The 26,803-nt window shown below is 47.6% G+C and overlaps 1 protein-coding gene across 9 annotated transcripts in view; it reads right to left on the bottom strand.

Annotated features, from left to right (window-relative positions):
• Positions 1-26,803, bottom strand: part of Rbm20 (RNA binding motif protein 20) — a 241,241-nt gene that overhangs the window by 32,797 nt on the left and 181,641 nt on the right. For 8 of the 9 annotated variants that reach the window (XM_063265327.1, XM_063265322.1, XM_039080732.2 and 5 more), the window contains 7 exon segments: positions 23,029-23,169; positions 21,036-21,167; positions 14,919-14,998; positions 12,224-12,848; positions 6,404-6,508; positions 4,778-5,417; positions 2,990-3,121 (listed from right to left, as the gene is read on the bottom strand). In XM_063265327.1, the coding sequence (XP_063121397.1) occupies positions 2,990-3,121; positions 4,778-5,417; positions 6,404-6,508; positions 12,224-12,848; positions 14,919-14,998; positions 21,036-21,167; positions 23,029-23,169 (1,855 nt within the window). 9 annotated transcript variants of the gene reach the window in all.

The raw sequence follows: 26,803 nt of genomic DNA, 5'->3' as shown, positions 1-26,803 counted from the left end.
CAGGGACCTGGATGTTGTCTCTCGTGTTTCTGGAAGTCTCTTTGTAGTAGTGACCAGTTCTGGGGTGTAAAGGGTTTGCAGCCCCAGTGAGAAGAAGCATGGTGGACCTTGAAAAAGGGTAATTCCCAACAACCTGTCAGCCATCCCTAAGCTTCTGCTACTGGAAAGCTTCGAGACGTTAATTCATTTCCTCCTCGAAATTAGTCTACACAGAGGATTCTTTTACTGGGTTCCTATAGTCAAAGAGCTTAAAGCAAAATGGCCAAATAAGTTGCTACTCATCCATCATCCAGCCATCAAGTGGCAGAGATGGGATTTGAACCCAAGAACACACAGTCTGTGCTCTTCAGCACCGAAATGGCCTTTACTGTGCCGGAGCCAAGGGCAGATGGCAGCATGGATAGAGAACAGACACCCCAAGTTCCAGAACTTGGTGGACGATCTTGAGAAAGGCTCAAAAGCCTGTTCACCTGTCTAGCACAGAAACGGTAGCATCCGTTCCTGGGGGTGGGGGTAGGAGGTTGGAGCACAATAAGCTATCAGCTTTCTAGACTAAATGAAGATGATGTATAATGGTCCAAGCTAGCAACATCTTCAGTGTCCATCACCAGGCAGACAAACAGAATGTGGTATATCTAAATCCATAAAGCGGCATAGACATACGTATACGTCCAAACTGAGCAAACCACGCTCTCTAAATATGGGACCTTTGTTGTACGCCAATTACACCGTAATCTGGCTCTTTACAAAAACAAAATCAGATACTATTTTCTTCCTAACGGCTTGATAGAGATTAGAGACTGCTATCTGGATTTGGTGAAGAGATAAAGGATGGGAATTCTCCCTGGAGTTGGCACTGTAAGCTGTTACCCTCCTTTTGGAGTGTAATTTAGTAGCAATTATAACATTCTCGATGCAAATATGGCCCCACAATGCACCCATGATTGGCTAGCATCCCATCTCCCGGGACTCTGGCAGGTGCTTGAAGAGAACCAAACCACGGGATGTGGACTGCAGCAGAACAGAGACTAAGGTACGCCCCTAGAATTTGAATCCTGTATCAGCCCTTCCAGACCAGGAGGTTTGTTACCGCATCCTAGATTTCTTACCTGTAAAGGGGAAATTTAAAACATCGCCCATTTCTTCAGTGTTTGGGGAGTGCTCAATAATGCATACAAAGCAAACACAGGGCAGTGACAACAAGATACCAGCTTAGCTGTCACTGCATGTTCATAATAGAGAAACAGACAAACAGGAAACTACCCAAGTGCTCACCAGTAAAGAATCAGCAACTGTGAGTCAGATGGAGTAGTTCAAAAGAGTGTGCACTAGGTGTACCGACACGGAGTGATCCCTACGATCTACCACTGGAAGAAACAAGCAACGTGTACAGGAGAAAATCGTCTGGGAACATGGCAGCAGCCACCTCTGAGGCTGGGGAGGGACAGTTAAGACCATCAATGTTGACTTTTTTATTTGGTCTCTTATTTTTAATTTGCTATAATAAGTTTTGTAGAGTGAAACATAACAATGAGAAGACATGTTTAATAGGGAAACACTCTCAATTTCTGCTGTGTCATTCGATTCCCAGTTCCTGCTTGAGACTTTCTAGACTCTTGGATCCCTCAGGGTACAGGGAGCAGCATCACGTGATCCAGTGAGTGCTAATGGCTGAGCTGAAGCCTCTGAAAGGCAGGTTCTGCAACCTCTGAGTGCAGAGTAAGAGTGTCTGAGAGCACCAGGATTCACTCTAAGGTCTGTCTGTCATCTTTAAGAGTTTGCATTGAGAGAACCAGAGCTGGACCCCTATGCCCGAGTGCTTACAGCATAAGCATACTGACTGGAGTTCTAATCCCTGACACTCTAGTAAAAGGCCAGGCATAGCTAGCTGCACGTTCCCAAAACCTCAGCATTGAAGGACAGAGAGGGGCGGATCCCAGGAGCTGACTTGCCAGTGAAGTTGTATATGCCTGTCTCAAGGGAATAAGGTGGGGAAGACAAAGGAGGGTCCATCTGATAGCCCTCCAGACTCCGTATCACATGCATGAGTACACATGCCTACCCGCACTCATATGTGTGTGTGTGTGTGTGTGTGTGTGCATGCATGCATGGGTGCACATGCACACACACACATGCTCGTGCACATAAATTTTGTTTGAGAGATACTACTCAGCAACTTTTTAAAGCAAGATTTGTCATGTTTCAAATCTAATTCTATGCAATGGCATACCGAGAGTAAAGAGATAGAAGAAAGGTAATGGAACCATGGCTGGCAAGGTCTTCCCTGGGTGACGAAGGGGTTCATCGGTTCCCCAAGCTTCCCCACGTGTCCCCTCTGAGTAGCGGCTCCTCCTTCATCTCTTTAGCCCTGAGTCTTTCAGTCAGGGCAGAGCTCGGGTCGTGGTCTAGGAAGTTCTTACTAGTGCACCACCCCGATACCTACTGCTGCTTCAGCCCCTGCTGTTGATGGGGAGGCTGGGGCTCAGGAAGGCAAGACTTGTCTGAAGGTGCAAGAGCATCGCTGAGCAGAAGGACAAGGGCTTGGGTCTCTTCCCCGTACCCTCTATTCAGCAGCTCTCGCTGCTCTGTCAAGGATAAGAGTCATGTGGCGTTGTTCTGGGACAAGGACACGTGGGAAGATGGCAGAGAGGGGGTTCATTTTAGTCGACAATCTGGAGGTGCCTGGGCTTCTGCTTTCCTGCCTGAGCAAGGCCTGGGCTTAAAGTCTCTGCATGGTCAAGACTCAAACACTCCCTGACAGGGAAACAAGTCTTGCCTGGCAGAATCTTACTACCGTGCCGTTCATGGCTCTGTCACCTGGTGCCTGGAGCCACAAGCATCCTGACCATCCTGCAGATCTGGGCTTGTGCGTCACGCCTTAAAAGCAAAAGCAACACAACGGAGGAGGCCCTCTTGAGCTCCTCCATACTGCGTTAGAACTGTCATTTCCTGGAGCTGAAATTCAGGAAGGACTGTGGATTTCACATACCTAGAGGAATGCTAAGTTCACTGAACACCTCTGGTTCCCAGGAAGGCAAAGAAAGGGGCTCTTTCAGCTCCGCTTCGGTGAATTCTGGTGATCTCGAGTTCAGAGATCTCGTCTCCGTGTACCTGGAGTTTTCTGCAAAACATGAGCCCGTGGGATAGGGGGTGGGGACAACACACACACACACACACACACACACACACACACACACACACACTCACACACTCTTACACTCACACTCTCACACACACTCACACACACACTACTGCAGGCCTCAAAGAGTCCCTGTAATTCTATTCTGTGTACTGTGTGATTGGGAATTGTCCCTTGGACTGCTTAATCACATGATGTTGGGGGTAGGACTGCTAATTAGAACCAAAGTGCTATAATTAAGAACATTTTCCATTGCCAAAAAAATGCCACATGCAATAAAAGTTGGCACATCTTTGCGCTTGGCACATGGGGACGGATTGTTAATGCCTTCGCTTGGATGATCTGCCCTCCACTACCCCCCAAATCAGTATTGGCCCATCTCTACAGGCAGAAAAATCCTTGAAGGGCAGAAATTAAGCCAACAACTGCCAAGACCAGCCAAAAAGGTCATGCGGCTCTCACCCCATGCTCATGAAGCAGCACTATTAAATGTAAGCCCCAAATACTGGGAAAGTTAATAAACCCCCGAGACCAGCACTGGCTGAGACCCATATCACAAAATAAAATGGGCTTCATCAGAGCCAGGGAAAATGCCAGTGTGCTTTATTTATGCCTGCTCGGGATGGGATGGGCCTCTTTGTTGCTCTAGCAACAAGCAGGCAGATCAAGGCGGTTTCTATGGAGACTCAGATCAGGTGAAAGCCTACTCAGGTCAGCTTGACATGGAAGAGAGTCCAAGCTCCGGGCCACCCATCAGCGTGGGCTAGCACTGGGCTCTGGGTTGGAATGTTTATTTCCCAGCCTTTCCTCTACAGTTTCTGCTCCACAAATCTTACTTTAGCCTCAGTGATACTGGGAGCTTTCTATAAAATGAATCTCTCGTTATTTCCACTGTTAAGAGTCTTAAGGAATACTCACCGGTCTCTACTCCCCACCCCCTACCCCGCCATACACATGTACACCCTGGGTGGATCTGTTTCCATCTGGCAGAGAGGCCACGGCTTAGCCCATTTTAGACTACTTAGTTCATGATGTCATAGCGCTTTACAGAGACATAACATCAAGTCCGGTGGAGGTGGACTTGTTTCTGGGATAAGTCCTGCTCCACTCTCAGATCCTGGAGGAAAGCGGATCTGAGATAGTTAGAAGGGAAGCAAGCCAAGTCCATTACAAAGCCTTCGTTCCGTCCCTGTGTGTCATTCTGTCGCCCCCACACCCCTGTCCCCTGTCCCCCTCCCCATGTCACAGAAATAATTGCCAAGGGTCTCCACCATTCAGGAAAGGGCAGCAGACCATCAAAAAGAACCCAAACGTTTTTGTACTAAAAACCCAGCCTCATCTTAGTTGCCCATGCCTAGGAGGGACCCCACAATGCGGAGAAATCAAGTCCATCTGAGGCTGCTTCTTAGAACACAGGGGGCACCTGCTGTGACTTCTTTTATACTATTTCCTCTACTAGTCTAGCCAGGCCCTCGGAGGCTTGCTTCTGTTTGTACTTGACTTTCTGTCTTGGCTTTACGGTAACTCCCATACGTCTGTTCCAGCCTGTACGGACTCACACGTCCTGAGGGAAGTGGTGGTCCAGTCCACCCAACCACCCATGAGGGAAAGGAAGGTAGTCACCCTCAGCCAACACACCTTGGCAAGCCTGGCTTTGGAGGTCGCTTTCAGTAGTGGGGCTGGCTTTTTCTTCCAGGGGGCTGACTTCATGAGGCCCATCTTCTGGGGACCCCCTGGCCTTGCAGTCATCGAGAAAAGGGCTGGACTGCTGGGCCCTCTCATCTGCTGGCTGAGGGGAGGACATTCGCTGGGCTGCAGGGGCCAGACGCACATCTGAGCCCTCCGCTCCTCTCGCCTCCTTCTCGTAGCAATTTGAGACCTCCGGTGAGAGGCCTGTCTCGCTTTCAGCTGGCTTCCGCTCAGCATCCAGATTTAGGCCAGCCATCTCCATGTCCGTGTCATTGGGACAGCTTGTGGAAGTAGACGGCACTTGTCCGGGCAGCTTCGGGCTGAGTTCTGCGTCTCCGTTCCCTAGGGTCTCTCCCTGCTTGGTGAAGTCTTTGGCCAAGTCCAAACCTAAGGTGGCTGTTACACAGGGACATATTTCGGGGAGGATTTTGTCTTTCTGGTCGATGGGTACAATTTCTTCCAGCTCCGGTATGTCTGGCTCCATGATGAAGTCTTCCTCCCCTACTTCGTCCACTGTGACCAGCTCCTCCATGTTGGTGGGGTACCAGTTGTCCCCCTCAGGCTCACTTCCACTGTCACAGTCTTGTCCCTGGATGAGGATGGAGAGCAGGCAGGTGTCAGAGGGTGGAGCCCTCGTGTCAGAAGGACCTTGTGTGCTTCTCCTTGGGCTCTTAGGGGATGTGAGCCCCTCAAGCCTCACTTTACGTAGTCACCCTCAGGATGGTGCCCAAGTGCCACAGGCTTCAAAAATAAGCCCTTGCTCTTTGATTTGCCATGTTTTAAACGGCACAAAGAATCCTTAACCCTGCTATGTGATAGGTATTCGTGAATATTTTTGAATGAATGGATACATTACAAATGCTAAATGCTTATCAGAGCCTTTTCTATGTGTGGATGTCGCTAAGGTGACTGGAGAGAATCCACTCACAAACTTCCTCCAAACTCCCTCTCTCAGCAAAGGTGCAACTTCCACCCACACTTGCCCTCCGGTATTTTTCCCTTGGTGTTCCCAGCAGCCCTCGGGCTTGGCACACAGATTCGGAAGATTAGTGTCCCCTGACCGGAAAGGCATGAAGCTGGCCATCATCCAAGGACATTTCTTTTGCCTGTGGAAGCCCCGCCCAGGAGGACAGTAATTGGATTTTGATTTTTAACTAAGTAAAAATGATCTCTCTAAAACACAGATTATGTCCCGTCAGTCTCGGGGTCCGGGCCTGCTGAGGTCAGGGCTCCGAGTTGAGTACTTGTGTCGTGGACTCACTATGGGACCTGCCTATTTTGGGAACCTGGCTCTGAAGCCTGAGTCTTTTTTGGGCATGTGTTTTCTTTTAGCAGCTCAGCCAAGTTGTAGGAGAGGGGGGCGGAGCCCAGACATACAGCTGAAGCTCTCCCCGGTGAAGACATCTAAACACTTCCACTGAGCCATTTCTCCAGAGACTGCTGGGGCCACTGGTGCAAGTACTTGTGGGGACTTGCACACATTCCATGTGGCCGCTGTCAGGCAAAACCGACTCCCGTGACTGAGTCCCCGATGCTAATATATGACAGCACCACCAAGATGGGGGACAAACTTACCTTCTTTGTCCTTGTGTTTTCTGGATCGGAGGACTCCGTCCCTTCCTGCTGTGTGCCCACCGATGCGGGGCTCTCTTCCATGCCTTCCTGTTCCTCAGTCCCAGCCTAACAAGGGGAAAACAGAGCAAACAAGACTAAGGGTGAGCAGAGGCAGGAGAAGAGGGGGCAGAGAGAGAGAGAGAGGACAGAGAGAGAGACAGAGACAGAGAGAGAGAGAGAGAGAGAGAGAGAGAGAGAGATTGACATGTTTCTTCCCTGCTCCCTCACAGTGCTGGGAGGCCACTGCTGGGGAAAATGAGGCTCAGAAAGAAACATGCTCACTGACATTGACAGAAAACATTTTAAAGTAGGTCCAGTAGCTTTCAGGGGACAGAGGCCCCTGGTGACCAGAGTGTCTGCATCGAGGATGAGAATAGCAAGGCAAAAGTAACTTGAACGGGGAAGGCTGGGGTGTGGGGTGTGGTCACTGTGGGGGCATCTCCCCCAAAGACATCGTTTCCCTTAACACACGCATGTGTACACACACACACACACATGTGCATAGGCACACACATGTGCACACAGACACACATGTGCATGCACACACATACACACGATGGGCATGAGTACAGGTGCCCATAGAGGCCAAAGACTTCACATCTCATGGAACCACAGTTATAGGTACTTGAGTGCTGGGAATCGAACGAGGGCTCTTTCTCTGCAAGAACAGCATGTACGGACCCCTTCCAGCCCTGCCAGGTTACATTTTAGATAATTATGTAGGTGAGTGACCACATAAAATCTGCAACTCTGCCTCATGGCCCTTCTTTGACTAAAATATTACTGATATGATCTTTTGGAGAAGGCTTTGGAGCCTCAGTGGTTAAGAGCACTGACTGAACTCCCAGTTTAATTCCACATGGTGCCTCACAACCAACTGTATCTCCAAGGCCTGGGAGTGTGACGCCCTCCTCTGTCCTCCACGGACACAAGGCATGGAAGTGGTGCCCAGACATGTGTGCAGGCACAGCACCCACACATATAAACAAACAAGCAAATATTTCAAAAAGTAAGGGCATGCTAATTCTCACTTTAGAAGCTTCTAGAGCTCGGTCTTCCCATAAACCCTTGGCCATAGTCAAGGCTACTCCCTGGGCTTCTTTGGCATAGGTAAGTTGTATTTTTATCAACACTTGTGGGGCCCAGGTTGGTTCAAGGTAAAAGCTCTGGTCTTAATTACACGCAGCTAGACACACCCCCTTGAGCTGATAAGGAGCCAATTGGAGCAGGAACTGGGGGCTGACTGGTATAACTGGTTATTACTGGACGGGGACAGTTGAAGCAGCAGAATCCTCTTGGAGCTTTCTGACTAGTCCACTGAGTGCAAGCCCAAGAGCAGGACAGCTCCAGCCGCCCTGGCAGCTGCCAACAGCCCGCCCCAACCCAAGGTTGGCCATTTGCGTCTTTGCCTTAAATTGTCCCTGTTCCTCCTGCGTGGAAATGAACTGCCCTTCACTGTAGCTCCCACAGACATGCTCCTGATCAGTAGAGTAAAGCATTCTCTTCCAGCTCAAGGCGGCGGGAGAGCAAAGAGCAGTCTGAGTGGTGTAGCCAGACACCCTCACTAGAAAACCTCCAAAAAGGAGCAAGGAACAATACACTTATAGGGGAGCAGACAACCTCAGGGGAACAGAGAAATGCACTCCACACACGGCTGCCTGCCTCCCCTCTCACCTCACAGACCACAGCAATGGGTCACAACAGTGGTGAGCAGGTCTTGGCCACCACCTGGCCAGGAACCCCGCTCAGCTAAGACTTTCTCAATCTCTGCCCTCCCTGCAAATCTATTTTCTTGAAGGCAAATCGAAAGGATCCTCTAAGATGAAAACAAAAGTTGCATCCTCACTGCACTTTCCTGTCGGAACGCTTTGCACACTTCCCCTTTGCTGAGGACTAAAAATCGTCAATCTGCACACAGGGCCCTGCACATTACAGCTGCTGCGGACAGACCCATCTCGCCTCCCAACACATTAACTTGGTGCTCCACTCCAACCAATGTTGGCCTCTAGCCATACAGAGGCTTTGCCTATGTTGTTCCCTCTGTCTGCTCTTCCTCTGCACTCCCAAACTGTGGAGGCTCACTCCAAAGGTCCACAGGGAAGCCTGGATACCGACAGCATCTTATACAGCTGTCCTTAGCATCGACCAGAGGTTCCTCCGTTAATGTGAGGAGGAACTTGGTCGTTGCACCGTGCTCCCGAATGCTAGGCTCTCTGAAGTGAGTGAGTGCTTCTATTCTTCCAGATCTTTTTTTTCCCTGGGGTTTGTCTTCTGCAAGTCTCTGGTTGGGTGAGACCTACAGGCATGGTCCAGACTATCCATTTTCTTGTGTGTGTGCATGTTTGTGTACAGGCACATATATGTGTATGTGTGTACATGCTTGTGTGCAGGTACATATGTGGACAGCATATATATGTACATTAGAAGACAACTCAGGTATTGGTGTTCATTTCCTACATCACTTTAGACAAGGTGTCTTTCTCCTTTGCCCCTGTACTATGATAGCTGGCCCATAGGCTCCTGGAGATTTGAACTCAGGTTCCTATTTTCGCAAGAGAAAACCCACTCACTGAGCCATCTTCCCCACCCTGGACTTTATAAAGCATGGGAGACTCCATACAGAGCTGTGGGGCTGGGTCTTGCTGTGAGGAGAGGGCAGAGGGCAATAACCCTCTGGAGCTGAGCAGTGGCTGGCATCCTCCAACAGTCATCATGACTTGCTTGGCCTCACACCACCTAGCTGGCTTAGCTTCCCTGGACATATCTATGGTTGGAGAGGCCTCCCTTCTAGAAGGATGGACCTGTGCTTCTGTCCCTCATTCTTTCTCCATGACAAGGTTTCCTTACTTCTTTCTGGGGTTCTAAGGGCAGGTCTGGACCTGGCCACCCATTACCACCAGGAAACACAGAGGGGTTCTCCACCTGGAGAGCCCTCAGAGGGTCCGTCATGAGCACACACTCATTAAAGCACCATGGTAGCCTGAGGATCACACACCCAGCTGAAAGCGTAGGGAAAGGGGTGTGACTTGGTTCTCAGGAGTTGGGACTTCGCCCCTGAAGTCTGCTTAGTTATTGCCTTTCCCACAGGTATGCATCTAACACCTACTCTCTACTCCAAGGACAGACAGGGTCAAGGCAGTGTGAACACAAAAGGTTCCTGCTTTGAGAGATTGTGTTTGGGGGTTGTAGGATGAGGGTAGACAGTATATTAGATGAGGATGCTCAGTGCTCTGTGCCATGGAATACAGAAAGGGAGGAGGAAGAAGTGGGTTGGGACATTGAAATATTACACAGTGGTCATAAGTAATGACGAGGATGCTAAGAACAAGCAAAGTGGACTCCTGGGGAAGGAAGACTGCCCATGATCATGTTCAGAGGCCTGCCCACTCACCCTGATGGCCTTTCCTGGAGGCCCCGAGCCACCACCAGCTCTGTGACTACTTGTGAGCAAAGACAGCTGCCCTATGGTATCCATGGGGGGCTGGGGGGTATTCCAGACTCCTCCTTGCAGGCGCCTAAGGCCCTTGCATTAAATGGCTTCCTATTTGCCTATAACCCACACGTGTCCTCTTGTAAACCTTAAATCACCCCAGATTACTTTTTATCACTGTTCTCATGCAAACGCTGCGTGAATAGGAAAGTCTGCAGACCTTCACTATCGACACTCTTCTTAAAATTCCCGGCTGGCTCTCAGGATCCAGTGAAGTCTTTAACAAGGCTTAAAGGGAAGCCTACCCCCCATTCTTCTCTAATCTCGGCTTCTGTGCTTTTCCTGCTTTGCCATTGAGAAAACATGGCAGAGTGTGAAATGAACAAAGGAGATCTCTGGGCATCCTTTCTCTATCTCTGTCCTTCCTCTGTTACAGTGGGGCTTGAATCCGGGGCCTCTTATGGACAGGCAACACCCCATCACAGGTGTAGCCACTCATATTTGGGGTCAGGATCTCACTAAGTTGGCCTGAGAGGCCTAGAACTTGAGATCCTCCTGCCTTTGCTACCTAACAACTGGAACAACTGGAACTGTGCCACTAGGCCCGGCCCTGGTATCTTTTAAATAGAAAGCTAGGCGTTCATCTGCCATGGCCTTCTAGGGTATCTGACTCTCTGGCAGTCGATACTTTTCATGATCTTTACATCTGTGCTATTTGCTGAAGTCTGGTCAGTGATCCCAATGTAAAGACCTCGCACTCCTGAAGATGCAGGTGAGTGTTATCCCGAGAAGCTGCAATGGGTGCCCTGTTTCCTGTGGAAGACGCCAGTTACACCTCGGTAGCAAAGTCCTTTGTTGACTGTTGACGCGAGATGTCTATTCTTTACTCTCCCCTTCGAACTGACTTTACAACATATGCTGAAGAATGAAGGGCTTACCAAAAGACTTTGACCTGTGTTTACCGTGTGCTTACGCCAGAATTATGATTTTATGTTTTCTTAAATAGAATCTTTAAATATATCCTTTAAAAAAGAAGACATGTTGAAATAGCTTCAGGTTTTTGAGAATGGCCACTTGTTTCGCCTTTGCCAGCTGCAGCCTCTACCGAGGGCACCAAACCGGTTTTTGCCCGTTTCCAACACCCAGCTAAACACACTCTGCACGCAGTCTGCATTTTACAGCGTTAGTCGCCTACAGAGCTTCTGGTCCAGCTCCTCAACGTGGGTTCTATTGTACGCAGACTCTTTCATAAGTGTGTCAGCCCTTGGTCTCTGCTGCATACGGGCTCCCTCCTATGTACCTCGCATTGTCTGTGCCTAGGCCACCACCTGGCCCTCCTCCCACGCATGTGGGAGTAAAGGCTGAAATGATGTAGCCCAGAGTGACTCTTCAGTGTTCATGGAATTAAGGATCGGACTCCTTATTTGGACTGTCACCAACTCCTGGGTCAGGGTAACTAGAAGATATGCACAGATTTTTAACGATGAAGCTTCTTAGTGAGAACCCCCCCCCAAAAAACCCTACTATCTCACTCCTATTTAAGAGGATGCCTCAGTTAAAAGTAAGTGTAAGGGGTTGGGGATTTAGCTCAGTGGTAGAGCACTTGCCTAGCAAGCTCAAGGCCCTGGGTTCGGTCCCCAGCTCCGAAAAAAAGAAAAGAAAAGAAAAAGAAAGTAAGTGTAAGCTAATTTATAATCGGAGCGTAGTACCCAGAGCTCCCCCCACCCTCTCAGGAACTGAAACAGTGTAGCAGACACTTGGATATAAGTGCCATTTTATTAAAATGAAATTAAAGCCCTTTATTGGGAGAAGCTCACCACCCTCAATTTCCCAGTATAATTTAGGGGTGGCAGTCACTTCTCCTTACATGTCATTGGAGCTCCAGCATCAGTAATACTTTTGGCACACAGAATGGACCAAAGATCTAATCTCCCTTGGGTGACTCCGTTGAGTGTCAACACCCCAGGAACACTCCACCCTGGGCAAACACAGAACTACAAAAGGCTTTTCCATCCTGCCTCTCCTTAACTTCCAGCAAAGGCAACAGGGTGCCTTGGGACTTGGAGCCAGACCACTAGCTCAACTCTGGCTGTCCCTTTTCCTAAGCCTGTCTCCTTGGTCAGATAGCAGTGTTTTGTTTTACTCTCCACTGCTATGGTGATGATAACCCTAGCTCTGTAGGGCTGCTGTGAGGAGTAGGTGGTGTATTTGATAACTGTACTTAGGACAGCACCCCGGCACGTGACAAAGGGGCAAGAAACATACACCATCAACAAATGAGGCTTGAGACTCTCCTCTCCGCGGCCTGGTGGCCTGCCTCACCTTACCTGGGCTCACAATCGCATCCTTACCTCATTCTCTGCCCCTCGGCCTTCTTTTTTGTCATCAGCTCCTTCTTGGTCTCTGTCGGCTCTCTTGGTTTTACTTTTCTCACTTTGCTTGGACTTGGTACCCTCGGGGGCCCGAGTGACCTTGGGCTCCAGATCCTCTTCCTTGCCAGAGTCCTCTGGGTGAGGGTGTCTGGGCTCCCGTAGTCGCGCCTCTTCTTTCCTCCTGGATCTTCCTGGCACATCCTGCTGCTGCTGCTTTGGGTGTTTGTCCAACTTAGCTTTAGTCTCTTTTCGATGGTAGCCATCTTCCCGGCCTTTGTAGCCAGACGCAGAATGGAGTGGGCCGGGGGACCCTGACTTCAAGTACTTTTCCCGGTAGCCCCTCCCTCCTTCGAGTCGCTCATCCAACTCGGCTTTGTCCAGCTGCCTGGGATAGTGTTTCCGGTCATGTGCCCAAACATCCAACCTGTCCCTCTTGTCTTCCCCGTTCTCCCTCCTGGGCACCGTCTCCCGATCCTCGTCCCTCCATGCGTAGGAGTCACGGCCATTGCCCCAATCAGCCCGAGAGGGGCCAGGAGGACTGTGGGATCTCGGGGAGAGCGATCGGCTCATTGGACTTCGAGAACGTGGTCGCTCTGGACCATATCTGGGAGGAAGGGAGGAGACGGGTTTAGACCTGCAGAGCTCATACTCCGCATCACCCAGATGGAGACACACAGAGATCTCTCAGGGATATCCTTGGCACAACCTGCCCACCTAGGCATTCTTCAGTCACAACCCAGCGGTACACACACACAGTGTCCAGGAACCAGCCTGTCCTCTCTCTTTGCTTCTGTGGGCACAGACTTTTCCCCGAGACGCTCTCTGCTCCCTACCACAGTCTGCTTCTGGGAATCAGGAAGAATGACTACATTGGTTTAGCTCAGTCCTACCTAACTTCTTCTTGGAAGCTACGTCCAGGTATAGACCCCAGGAAATTCTCTTCCTGGGCATCTACAGGGTGAGGACTCTAGAATGAAGGGCTGAGTCTGAGGTTGCCATGGTCTAACTTTGAGGCACTTCCCTAGATCCAATTTTGCTTGTTTATAAGACTTGAAGCCATGTTTCCACTTAGACCCTGTCTCAGGATATAGGTGACTTCTCTCTCTCTCTCTCTCTCTCTCTCTCTCTCTCTCTCTCTCTCTCTCTCTGGGAATGAAAGGAGGATGCTCACAGTTGGGGAGCAGCAGGAGTGGGGAAACAGGTTCAGAGATCCGAAAAACAAAGTCAGGAAGACATCTAAGGGTTGGGAAAGGTTTCAGAACTCAGAGCTATTCAAAATTGAAATGAAGACATTGGAACCCTCAGAAGTGGATCTGCCTGAGATTCAGGGTAAAACTTCATAGTCTCCCTACTCTACACCAGCATGGTCTGTCTTTACACATACCGTTAAAACCCCAAGTAACCACAATTTAAAAATAAAAGCAGACGAACAAAACCCTCTCAGCCCTCCGAAGGCTGATGATTGATGAGCTCATGCACCCGATATCCTAGAAGGATAGAACATTTCCATTTGGTTCTCACGTGCTAAACAACACTGTATCCCTCACTGACGGGCAGAGAGGGGCGTCCTGTCTAGGACTGGGCTGCTAGTCTCTTAGCCAACCTGGGAAACGGGCTGGGCTGCTCTCCTCTACAACAAGGTTAGAGCACCCTCTGTGGCTGTTCTGGAGACTGCAGGTCTGGTAATGCATGCAGTCAATGTCTGGAAACAATGGTTGAAGGAACTGAGTGGTCTCCCGGCCCCCATCTACATTCTTTTTTTTTTTTTTTGGTTCTTTTTTTCGGAGCTGGGGACCGAACCCAGGGCCTTGCGCTTCCTAGGTAAGCGCTCCACCACTGAGCTAAATCCCCAGCCCCCCCCCCCCCCATCTACATTCTTAGTTCTGTGTCTGCACTCAGTTCATGAGAAACCGAGAGCTGGCCACCTCTAAACAGAGTCTCCGCCGTTACCACGTGCACCAGGGATGCATCAGTAAAATATAAACTTGCCCCAAAGAGCCAGATATCAACTCTCCATTCTGTGTTTTCCTCTCCAGCTCAGGGGGAATGTGTAAGAGGAAGCCCAGCATTTCCTGTGTCCCTGTCTAAGCTGAGCAGCAATTCTGAACTACAGTGGTAATGCCCATCTGAACAGGGATGAGTGGAGGCTAGAAAGCCAGGTGGATGGGTCGGGGCTACAGGTAGGCCATGTTACAATTCAAATCCCCCTTGATGAGTAATGTCACATCACCCTGACGCAGGCTAGAGTCATCTGAGAGAAGGGAGCCCTGATGGAGAAAATACTTCCCTCATAAGATCAGCCTGCAAGCAAGCCCACAGAGCATTTTTTTAAAAGGTTCGATTGATAGGGGAGGGCCCAGGCAATTGTGGGCAGTGCCACCCCTGGGCTGGTGGTCCTCGGTTCTACAAAAGAGCAGGCTGAGTAAGCCATGGGGAGCAAGCACCCCTCCACGGCCTCTGCATCGGTTCCTGCCTCCAAATTCCTGCCCTGTTAAGCCACTTTGGCTGATAAACTGTTACAGACAGTGTGAGTGAAAGAAACCCTTTCCTCCCCAAATGGCTTTTGGTGATGGTGTTTCATCATAGCAATTGAGACTCTAAGACATCCCCTAAGAACCAGAAGCTAGAAGGTGTTTTAACCTCCAGGCCTGTGACCTAAGCCCCAGAGCCTCACCTGTCAGCTTCCCGGAGCATGCACCTCTCCCTTTGGGAGTGGATGTCCTGGATGATAGCAGCCACATTTTTCCCAGGTTTCTAGGGTAAAGTCAGAGAGATCATTAGAGAACACCTCGAGCACCAGCTGTGGCCAGCCTTGCTCCGTGCCCGGGACACAGGGAAAGGACAGAAACTGTTCCAGCCATGGAGGGATCACCTGTCATATTGAGACACAGAGGAAGGGACAGAGAGAAGGCAGTGACTCTCGAAAGTAGACCCAGGGATTCAGCCAGGGTACCTCCCACCTTGGGCAAACAGTATTTATATTCAGCAGAATGTGTAAACCGTCACATTTATGTGCAGTGTCACATGCAAGCAACCGGGTTACCCAGACTACACATCGTCAATTCTCTGCGAGCCTCAGGAAGAGGCTAATGCTGGGCTAGGGCTGAGAAGAAAGCTCCTGTCTGGAACATTTCCCTCACCCTACACAGGGCTGCAGGTAGTCTTTCCGCCTTCCCTCAGAACTTGGCTACCGTTTTCTGCAGCCAACCCATGAGAGACAAGGGAGCCTGGGAACACTGACAGGGCTGCCAGAATCAATCAAAGCTATGTAACAAAACACGAGTCATGCAGGAGGCCGATCCCAGGCCTCAAGTCTGTGGCTTGTGCTGGAACAGAGGAAGCTACAGAATATATCCCCATACAGGGCCACCTTTCAGAACACAGTAAAATCCCCAGAGTGAGTTGGCTAAGAGTTTTACTTAGTAAAAGGAGTCTTAGGGGTTGGTGTATTCTACTTTTCTGGAACTTAATGCCTTTCCTAGTTGCTCCTTTCAGGTCCAGGAAAGAAGAGGGTAACCTTGTGAGATAGCAGGTAAGAGGTGACTGGGCAGCCAGCCAATGTCAGGGACAGACACATCCAGCAGCTTCTCTCCCCTAGAGCACAAATGTCCCAATGCTGTCATCATGCCAGAAAAGTGGAGGTAAAAAAAAGAATAAAATCAATCTATGATGAAATTTGGGGTTCCTTGTTATTGTGGGAAAATTTGGGTATGCAACAATGTAGAATGAATGCATAGAGAATCCCAATCTTGTGACGTCTGCATTCTGACCTTCTTTTCACACCTTCAGAACTTATGTTGAAGCAAATCTCAAACGCCGCCATCTCTTCCTCTGTTTTATGAGGACGGTGAGGCCGACCAACAGCCATCTAGTACACCAGGCTGTTTTCTCTGTCAGTGCACCTTGCTGCTTCTAAAACAGGGTAAAGGGTCTGAACTCAAATCTGCTATGAGTCTGCACTCCATCTGAACCAGGCTCTGTTCATGCCGGCCCAGTTGTTTCTGACATGGCTGGGTTTCCCAGCCTGTGGGCCTTTCTTCACTCAGTTTCTTCCTGGAAACACACTCTCTGTGCGGCTAATTCTCCCACCCCACAAGGCCCTGTCAATCAAACCACAGCCTTCTCCCTGGCCACAGAGACTGGTTAGGGGACGGGCACATGTGCTGAAGTAGCCCAACGAGAACGACTGTCAGATGTTTTTTGGGAGCTATAGGAGAAAGCCTGGCTCTCTCTCATGTGGGAGACGGGCCATGGAATCTGAAGGTAAGAGGGCTACCATGCCATCTAGAGGAGAGAGCCTGAGTCTGCTGAAGGCCGTCCCATGAAGCACCCTGAAAACAGAAAAGCCATGAACAGCAGAAAGCAGAGCAGAGCACATCATCTTGATGATGTCACTTGGGTCCCCGAAGCCAGCTGCTCCTTCACGTTGCATTGGCCGGAGCCAAGGAACCCCTTCTCTCACCTACATCAACAGGCTGAATCACCACGAGCCTCTGTTACATGCGGAGAGCATCTGAGGTGATTCCTGTCAGGGTAGGGGATGTAAAGCCTATTACTGCACACTTGGAATATGCTGACGGTCACGATGACCCAGAGGGACGTTAGGACAACATGAGGAGCAGAAAACCCACACCAAAGGTCAGAAAACAGTGCGCCCTACGTCTCTGCTACTAAAAGTGTGCTCTTAAGACCAGGAGGGACAGCATCTGCTGGAGGCTTGATAGAAATGCAGAACCCTAGCCTTGCCCAGACCTGCAGGGTCCCTGGTGACTTGCATGCACCCTGAACTTTGAGAGGCTCTGTCAGCACATTGTCTCTACAGTGTCCTGCCTGAGGGACTCTGAACAAAAAGCTAACTAGGTTCTCTGCCTTTTTGGTTTTGTTTTCATGTGGAAAACCTAATATTGTAATGTAAAAAAAGATACCAATCATATTTGGTGCAAACGAGTGTAGTCTCAGGGTTTGTTTGTTTGTTTGTTTGCTGTTTGTTATCATTGTGTGTTAGTTTGTTTCATTGTTGGTGTTATTGAGACAGGGTCTCACAAGGTAGCCCTGGCTGGCTTGGAACTCCCAAAAACAAGGCCAGCCTGGTCTTGAACGTATAGAAATGCACCCGCCACTACCTCTCCAGTGCTGGGGTTAAAGGCAAGCACCACTACACCCAGCCAACTGTCTCAGGTTTTCATCCTAGATCATCCAGTAACTATGGTCTTGGGCAAGCAAGGGAACTTCTACCAGACTCAGTATCTCCATCTGTAAAATTGAGATTATAATACCTGTCTGGCAGGACTGACGTCAAGATTAAAGTAGATAACGTATGGAAAGTGCTTAATACATTACCTGCCCCAGAGTAGCAGGGCTCAATTAAAGGTATACATTATGGTGTGCTCTTGTAATTACTATGATTATCTGCCCTGCACGCCTCACAGGATAGTGATTGTGAGACAGGGAAGAAAATGCATGGGAAAATTTGTTTAAAATCAAAGAACCCAAGTGTAGTCTGGCTGATCTCAGTATGGAGGTTCATAGAGGTTGGGCAAGTCGGCTCAAAGCAGAGAGGGGTGGAGCCAAGGATGGTGTGATCATTTTCCAACAGAGGGTCACCTTTGCTGGCTCTGGCTCTGTGTTTCTCTTCCTATCAGATGAAGTTCCTCACGCACTAGCTCCTTCCGTGCCTGTTGCCCACCCACAGTGGGACTCAATGACCATTCAGCTGGATGCGAGCCTGATGCTCCATGACGTCTTTAACTGCAACTCCCACCACCTTAGCTGTCTCCCTCCGCAGAGCGTTACTGTGCCTTGGCGCTTCAAGAAGCTACTGTTGTCCGTCCTAATTAGAATCTTATGACACTTCACTCGGAGGCCCAAGCTGCACTGGGAACTCTGTGCAGAAATTTCATTCCAGCCCCTGGGGGAGAAAACAGGAACTGGCTAGGTACGGAACAGGGTGGGGCTTTTCTCCTGCCTGATGCTTTAATTACAGAGAAAGATGATCCAGGCTGGGCCTGAAGCAGAATTGTTGGGAAGGAACTGCAGAGGCTTATTGCTATCAGAGCAGAGGGGGACCAGGGTAACTGACTGACATATTAATTACCCAGCTCTGCAGATGCTGACTTGCTGTAAGCCACTACTTAACCTTTGTCTCCTGACGTCAACCCTCAAGACTGAGGGCAGATTAAGGGCTGGTAGGTGTGAACAAATTGGACCCTAAGTAAAGATGGAAATGAGTCAGAAAAAAATATATATCATATTAGGTGGAGCAGTAGAACACCTAAATAAAACCAGGGGGTTAGATTTAAACACCAACGTGACAACAGCTACAATGACCCCCAAATGGATGTGTGTTCCAGTTAAGAGAACGGCAAATCAACAAGAAGACCTATTACAAAGAAAACCACAGCCTTGGGAAGAAACGCCCGCCAAGAAAACCAGAGGCAGGAACCATAAGGGAAAAAGTACTCAATGTTACAAGTCATCAGGAAAATAAATAAAATTCTGATAAACCAGGATGGTGCACCCATTCCATGGCCAGTTTAGAAAGTCAGTCAAATCAAGGTTAGCAAGACCAGGAACCACTCAAATCCTTATATGCGACAAGGAGAGTGCTATACTGTGACAAGGCACTTAGGGAAGAACTCACCAGAGCTGAGGTGAGTCTGTCCAGTCTAACAAATCCAGCCCTGGTGATTCACGCGTCCCCTGGTTAGATGCCCATGTGCATTTCTACCACCATAACATGTCTGACAAGTAGATTAGCACTGACCTTAAACCCCCCAAACTGGAAGCAACCAGAGACCTTTAACTACAGGCAAACAGGCAGGGGCATGCAACATTTCATAGAGCAATGAAGGCAGACATGGGATCAAGATGGAGTCTACGGAGGAAGATGGTTCAGATTTGGGTGAACTGGATAGATTTCATCTTGTCTACGTTTATATAATACAGAATGGAGCAACCAGACCAAAAAAGCGGCCCTGACAAGATCCACCTTCGGGGATAGTGAGCCATCTGATCCTGCATCAAACTGTCTCAATGCTGTTTCCTCAAAAGACTTCAACCTTTCAGACTGATGCAGTCAAGACTTCACTTATGCCTGAACTTTCACAGCACCCAGAGACTGGACAACTAATGCCAGCTAGCTTTTTTTGACTTAACCACTTTCCCAATTACCTTTGGGCCCCTAAAAGGGAATTCTTCAGTCAATTCAGCAGGAAATATTTACAAAAGGACCATCACCCATCCCTTTAAATTGAGATAAATGGTTTGGGTCATTGTGATGGTTTGTAGATGCTCGGACTGGGGAGTGGCACTATTAGAAGGTGTGGCCCTCTTGGAGTAGGTGTGTCATGTGGGCATGGGCTTTAAGACCCTCATCCTAGCTGCCTAGAAGCCAGCATTTTCCTAGCAGCCTTCAGATGAAGATGTAGGACTCTCAGCTCCTCCTGCACCATGCCTGCCTGGATGCTGCCATGTTCCTGCCTCGTCAATGGACTGAATATTTGAACCTGTAAGCCAACCCCAATTAAATGTCCTTATAAGAAAAAAAAAAAAAAAGAAAGTAGACATGGATGATAAAATGTTGAACAGAAAAGAGAAGACAGTGTGATTCCCTCCATATAATGTTTAAAGATGGGCAAAGCCAAACTCCACTGTCTAGAGTAACATGAAAATAAACACAGAAAAAACACAGGAATGATTATCCTCAGAGCAAGGAGAGCAAGCTGAGCATGGGGGCCTGTACTTCTGTATGTTGTCCATATTGCTTAACTTTTGTGGTGATTTTATGGGGTGTGAGATCTGACTATTAGTAGTACACTGATTATATATACATACATATATATATACATACATATACATATATATATAATATATACACACGCATATGTATAACTCAAGGATAAAAGAAAAGGAAAAGAAGAAAGCAGAACAAGCTAACAAAACCACAGCCCAGGTTGGAACTGACTGAATGCATCTGAGTTCTGAGAGGGGCCCAGCCAGCCAAGCATTGCTTAGAAGGACATATATCAGATAAGATACCTATGGAGTATATACCATAGGCAAATCAGATACCCATGGACTATATACCATAGCTATATGAGGTACTTATGGAGTATATATCATAGATATATCAGATACCCATGGAGTATATAACATAGATATATCAGATACTTATGGAATATATACCATAGCTATATCAGGTACTTATGGAATATATACCATAGACATATCAGATACCTATGGAGTATATACTGTAGGTATATCAGGTACCTATGGCTGATGAAAGAGAACAAGAGACCAAGAGGAATAGTAGAGAAGAAAAAGCTAGCAGTCTGAATGCCCAAAGAAGTTGCATTCAAGGGTAGGATTATCCTCATCAAACTACAACTACCCTTCTCCTTCCTGCTTACTCCTTCAAGACTTCTGTAAATATCTTTCCCTCCAGAATCCCCCGAGCTCCCAGCCAGCTTCATCACCCCGTCCTCTTATACTTACTTCCGTGAAAGCGTTTTATACTTATTTTATTAGTTTATTGAGAATTTCATATATATTGATATATAAATTTATACATGTATATACTGATTGATTGATTAATTTTCCCTCGCCCAGCCCTTCCCAGATCCCCCCTCCCTCCCGTCGTTGGGCACTTTTCTTGCCATATTGTCGTTTCCATTTCTGAGTGATCCCCGCAAGAACAGGCACTAAGCTCCTCGTTGTTTTCTAAGGTCTCCTTCCCAAGCATCACCGGCACGCAGGAGGGGCTGCTGAATGACTGAGTGAAAGGATGCTGTACCTTCAGCTGCAATTCCTTGTATCTCGTGGACATCCGAATGAGTAACTTCTCGCCATTGATAAGCGCGGGCTTTTCTTGGTAGTACTGGACCATAGCTTGAGCAGCTTCTGTGTAAGCCATCTCCAAGAAAGCCTAGGGTGGAGTAAGGCAGATAGTGGGCTTCACTGCAGTCATCTTAAACACGATCGGTATCGGGTGTGATTCCGATATTGATGACAGGTGACACAATCAGTGAGAACAAGCAGAGTTGCGAGTGTGGGTCCTTAAAGAGTGGGGGTGGGGAGCTCACGGGAAAACCTGATAGTCTGGAAATGTCCTTTATCTCAGCCTGACTGTTAATTATATGGGTTGCATGTGTTAAAAAAAATTAATGGAGCTGTACAATGGACACAAGTCTATTTCATGCACTTGAGAGGATCCATTTTATAGCTCAATAAAGAGAGGAGGAAAAAAATCAGCTCGAGAAAGAACTCTCTTTGATCACATGCGTTCAAAGAGAACTTTTTATTAACTCCACCAAGAGAGCTCATTACAGGATGGCTCCCATCCTGGTTTCCATGGTTACCAAACAGTATACTTAATTATGTATGTCCATCCTGAGTTACATCATCCCATGGAAGGCTATTTAGGATGGAGGGGTGGGCTCTGGGGCATGTGGCTGTGGCTTGCCATTTGGTGGTAGTAACAGCAGGGTACAGAAGCATAAGCCCAGGGCCCTACTTGAGCTCCTATTGGTCTCATTAAAGAGAAATACATTTGAAAGTGCAGAGGCCTATAAACCCCTCAGCTGACAGGATGTCCAGGCTGTTTGTGGCTTGGAGAAGAGAGGCTCCTGACCTTAGCAGCAAGGCAACCTTCCCTCTTTATTTAACTGTTCTGATAACTCAGGGATATGGGCTTTTCCACTGGGTCCACGCACACGGTTTCTAATAGACTGTTTTAATGGACTTGTCTGATTACCCAGTAGCTGCTGGTGCAAATCCAAAGCTGTTAGAGTTTCTCAGTATGTTTGGTTTACCCAATGTAGGACCCCTGAGAAGAATACACAATGAGCAACCTATCTGTCTCCAGAATGAGGGATGGAGAACAAACACCCGTGATCCACTGGGGCTTCAAGTTCTAGAGTTCAGACCTACACTGGAGAAAGGACTTCTCATCTACCTGATCGCTAGCTTTATAAAGTAAAAACAGTGACTGGAATAAAAGACTAAGTGGGGGCTGGAGAGGTGGCTAAGTGGGTAAGAGTGCTTTCTGTATAAGCGAGAGGACCTGAGTTTGGACCCCTGCACCCATGTAAAAGAGAAGCCCCAGTGCTGTGCACAGGCAAAGACCAGGAGGATTTCAGGAACTCACTGCCTGCTTGCCTAACTCCAGGTTCGGTGAGAGATCCGGTTTTTAAAATTGTGTGTGTGTCTGCGCGTGTGTATGAATATGTATATGGATGTACATATATGGCCGAGAGTCATTGGGTAGGATACCCAACACCTTCCTCAGGTGTCCTCCCACTCAGGAGGCTTCTATCAATTCCCCTGTGGTCTCCTGTTAGGTGACCTCACACATGGACACCAAGAACAGGTTAAAACATCTGTTCCCAGGCAGTTCTTAGCTTGTTCCACACCCAGGCAATCAGAAGTAATGAGCTTACCAACCGAACTGTAGCATTAGCTCAGGAGATCCGTAACACCGCAATGATTGGGAGTCTGTCAATTCCTATTTGGAAGCCAATTAGCTTTCCTATGTTAAGGAGTATCCCATATAAAAATGACACCTCCCCTCCCAGGCAATTCACAGAGGCCTGTATTCCCCCAGCACAAGCAGGGATTATAGAACCCAAGGAGGAAGGACAGCGACAGTCCCAACACTAAACCTCTGTGCCTTGCCTGTCAGGGACGCCAACCTCTCTTCACCTCTTTACTTAAAAAGATGCTGACAGTCTCCTTTCCCCACCACGCAGCTCATCAGGCATCCCGCAGGGTGACTGTGTGAGGCCTACCTGATTAGTTGACTTCATAAGGATGTAATTAGTGACCTTGCCAAAGGGCAGCCCCAGGTTGATGACGTCATTCTCCGTGCAGCTGCCCTCTGGGAGATTGCAGATGTGCACAACTCGTCCAGCACCTTTCCTCTGTGCAAACTGCTGGGACAAAGAGCAGGGTTGAGTCTTCAAATGACATCTCTCCCTACCCCTGTCCCAGACATTCTGAATGGCCATCTTCCTCCAGATAATGGAAAACGGTCATTTAGGAAAACCAATGCAGAAAAGAAACATACTCACAGATATGCACATCTTTATGCCTTCTAACTACAAAGGGGATTCAGATTCCCAACAAGGGGTAATATTGTGGGAGTTGTGCATTGATACCCTTTGAAAATGTTTTCTCAATATTAAATAAAACTTAGAGTACATATGGGTTCTGATCCCACTTTAGGAAGACTGCCTAATAACAATAAAAACCTAAGTGAATTTAAAGGTATACAGGTCACAAGATATTTACTAATTATTTTATGGTGTGGCAAAATGTTCTAGGAACAGCCTGTGGGTCCAATATTAGGGAATGCCTAGGTAAATGACGGCTCAAATGTATAATGGAGAAATTCACAGGCATTAGAAGGGAGCCAGTGTGTTGATATGGAATATTTTTAAGACAAAATTGTCAGGTGAAAAACAGGTCACCGCTTAGCATGCTTATTATAGTGTTGTCTTTTGGAAGGCAAAATTATATGGAAATAAAAGAAAACAAGTCCTGTAAATTTTTGTCACTTATTAGCGGTGAGTGACAGGAACATAATAGTTAATTAGGCTCACTTCTACAATTTTTAGATGTTTGAGCTGCATGGTTTGTTTGCAGGGAGATTTTTGAAAGATTATCAACAAGGATAGAAAGGCCTAGAGCATGTGTATCAACCTGTCAGACTGGTTACTCTCAGAGGAGCAGAGCAGGACAGGGGACACGCAGAAGCAAGGACAGACACGCTGAACCTGTTAGAGACAGGCCTTACAGGGTTCGACTTACATTTACAATTTTTTCAATTGAATGAAAAAGAGATAAAAGTATTTTGGAAACCGAATATGGGTACAGATATTCATGGCACCAACCTGTGGTTTATGGCAATGATTTTTCAAAAACATTCTTCAGCCTTGGGATCCTTTCATTAGACAAAAACTTGCTCAAGAGCCAGATATGCTCAGTAAATAAAAGGGGCTGTTCTGGTCAAATTTGGGGTTCCTGAACCCCACCAGACAGACCTGAAGGCAGATATAAGGAACAAAGCTTACAAGCCAGGACCTGGCTCTAATTCAAGCTCCTGGAGGAAGCCTAGCTTTGGTCAAACTTTAATCACCCCTAATCTCTAAGAGCTCAAGAATTAGGAAGCACAAACCAACCGACCTGGGAGAGAAGGGTGTAGTCTTCCAGACCAGAAAGCCTACATTAGCAGTCATCGTTTCTACCACAAAGTGAATTTCAGCATCTAATTATGGTCTGACTCTGCTGAGGTAACAGAAAGGGAGTATTTCAGGTCTCATCCCTAACAAGAGCTGGTACTTAGGGAATGCTACCATGAAAAGCCCTCCTTTGTCTTATCTGGGCTGAGGACAATTAGACTCAATTATCATTTCCTTTTATGGTTCCACCTTGACTTAGAGAAGCTTCAGGTGCCCCTTCTCCACTCTACCCCCAACAGTGTCCAGGTGTCAAGCACTTTCCCAAGGGGGAACACTGATTCCTTGGCTTAGAGCGGCACCGAGTTTCTATATCTCAAGCCCCAACCCCACCCAAGGGCAAGGACTCTCTACAACCCAGGAGAGTCTGAGCCTGGGTAGCAAAGACAGAGCCTTTCTGTAGTGAGGGCGGATGGAGGGCTCAGATCTTCCCTCCCATCCCAGTGACCTGAGGCAGATCCAGGTGACAGAAGAAAGAAGGCAGCTGGTTCCCTGAGTTCATTACCAGGAAGGTTAATTAAGCCTGTTAACTCAGCCTAGTCTACTCTCAGCACTGCACGTTTCTGCCCCATGTGACATTGTTGCAGACAGCCTGAGTAACATAGCCACATTGTAGCCAGACATGCAGGGTGACTTTGGACAATCCCTCTCCCAGCCTGTCCAGTTGCCTAGTGACCAGGCACAACAACCAGCTTCCCTTGCATTGTGTACACTGGCCTGAAAGGTTTTAAGACCCTTATCTGTCGCCTAAGATCTATCCATGGTACAGACTTTCACATCCAAAGCACTGAATAAATTCATCATAAGTTCTCACATTTTAGAGATTCAATCCTTGAACTCCTCACCAAATTCTAGTCAGAGAAATGGATTCTTTATTGATTCTTAGATGCTATAAGAGATTAATATTCTTCTAGTTAACAATCTCAATTTGAACTTTCCAACCAGCGAACCACACCCAGGGTTTAGATATACCAAGATACTGATTTTCCCAGCCTGGAGGCCATAGACCTCCACTGGCTGATCTCTCAGTCATTCATTTCTAAATAAGCCATGAGACAAAACCTTGAGAGGCACATTATATTCATGGTTTGCTCAGGGTTGCCTGATTTTGGAGTATGTGAGAAATCCTATACAGTCAAGTGTATAATCCCATACAAAAAGACAAAAAAATTGACCTTGGGTAGCAAGAACCATACAAAGTCAAACTAGGATTAAGGGAGACTACTGTATTATGTTTTTATGTAAATTAAATTCTCTTGCTGATTATTTAGAAAACTCCAGCTTACATTCTTTACTATCTATTGTGTAGATATTAAACACATTTAGACGCAAGCCATGTTTGACTTGTTAAAAAAAAAGTGAAGTAATCAGTATTACTGCTCTGTGCCTGAAACAACTTATATAGACATGGCCCTATTTCCTATCAAAGATCTTTTTTTTTGTTTTTTGTTTTTTTTTTTCGGAGCTGGGAACCGAACCCAGGGCCTTGCGCTTCCTAGGCAAGTGCTCTACCACTGAGCTAAATCCCCAACCCCCCTATCAAAGATCTTAATGAGAAGAGAGACAGATGGCCAGAGGGAGGGGCTAGGTCCCTGAGTAGTACATCTAGAATTAAGTTTGATCTCTGAGGACCCTGACAACTGCAAGTGCTTTTGATCGAGCAATAGGATGCTACACAGTGATGCTCAGAGTGGGTTTGCTAATTAGCCCTAAATGGCCTTTGGAGTTAATGATAGAGTAGTCCTTCCCTTATCTGTAGGGATACTTTCCAAGGCCCTCAGTGAATTCCCAAACCACAAATAATACCAAATCCTGTGTGTACTAGTTTCTCCTTCACATACATATCTGTGATCAAGCTTAATTTATAAGATGGACATAATAAAGGATTAATAATAATTACTTACAAACTAGAATGATTATAACAATACGTCACAGCAAAAGTTACTTAAAAGTTAAAAATAAAATATATAGGTTGCTTTTATGTCCCCATTTAATGTTCTTAGACCTCAGTTGACCTTGGGTAGCAAGAACCGCACAAAGTCAACCCAGGAATAAGGGGGACCACTGCATTATGGGTAGCAGGAACTACACAAAGTCAAACTGGGTATAAGCGGGACCACTGCATTATGGGTAGCAGGAACTACACAAAGACAAACTGGGTATAAGCGGGACCACTGCATTATGGGTAGCAGGAACTACACAAAGTCAAACTGGGTATAAGCGGGACCACTGCATTATGGGTAGCAGGAACTACACAAAGTCAAACTGGGTATAAGCGGGACCACTGCATTATGGGTAGCAGGAACTACACAAAGACAAACTGGGT

Source organism: Rattus norvegicus, chromosome 1, assembly GCF_036323735.1.
Source record: "Rattus norvegicus strain BN/NHsdMcwi chromosome 1, GRCr8, whole genome shotgun sequence".
NCBI lineage: Eukaryota > Metazoa > Chordata > Mammalia > Rodentia > Muridae > Rattus > Rattus norvegicus.
This window is presented reverse-complemented; position numbering and strand designations above follow the sequence as displayed.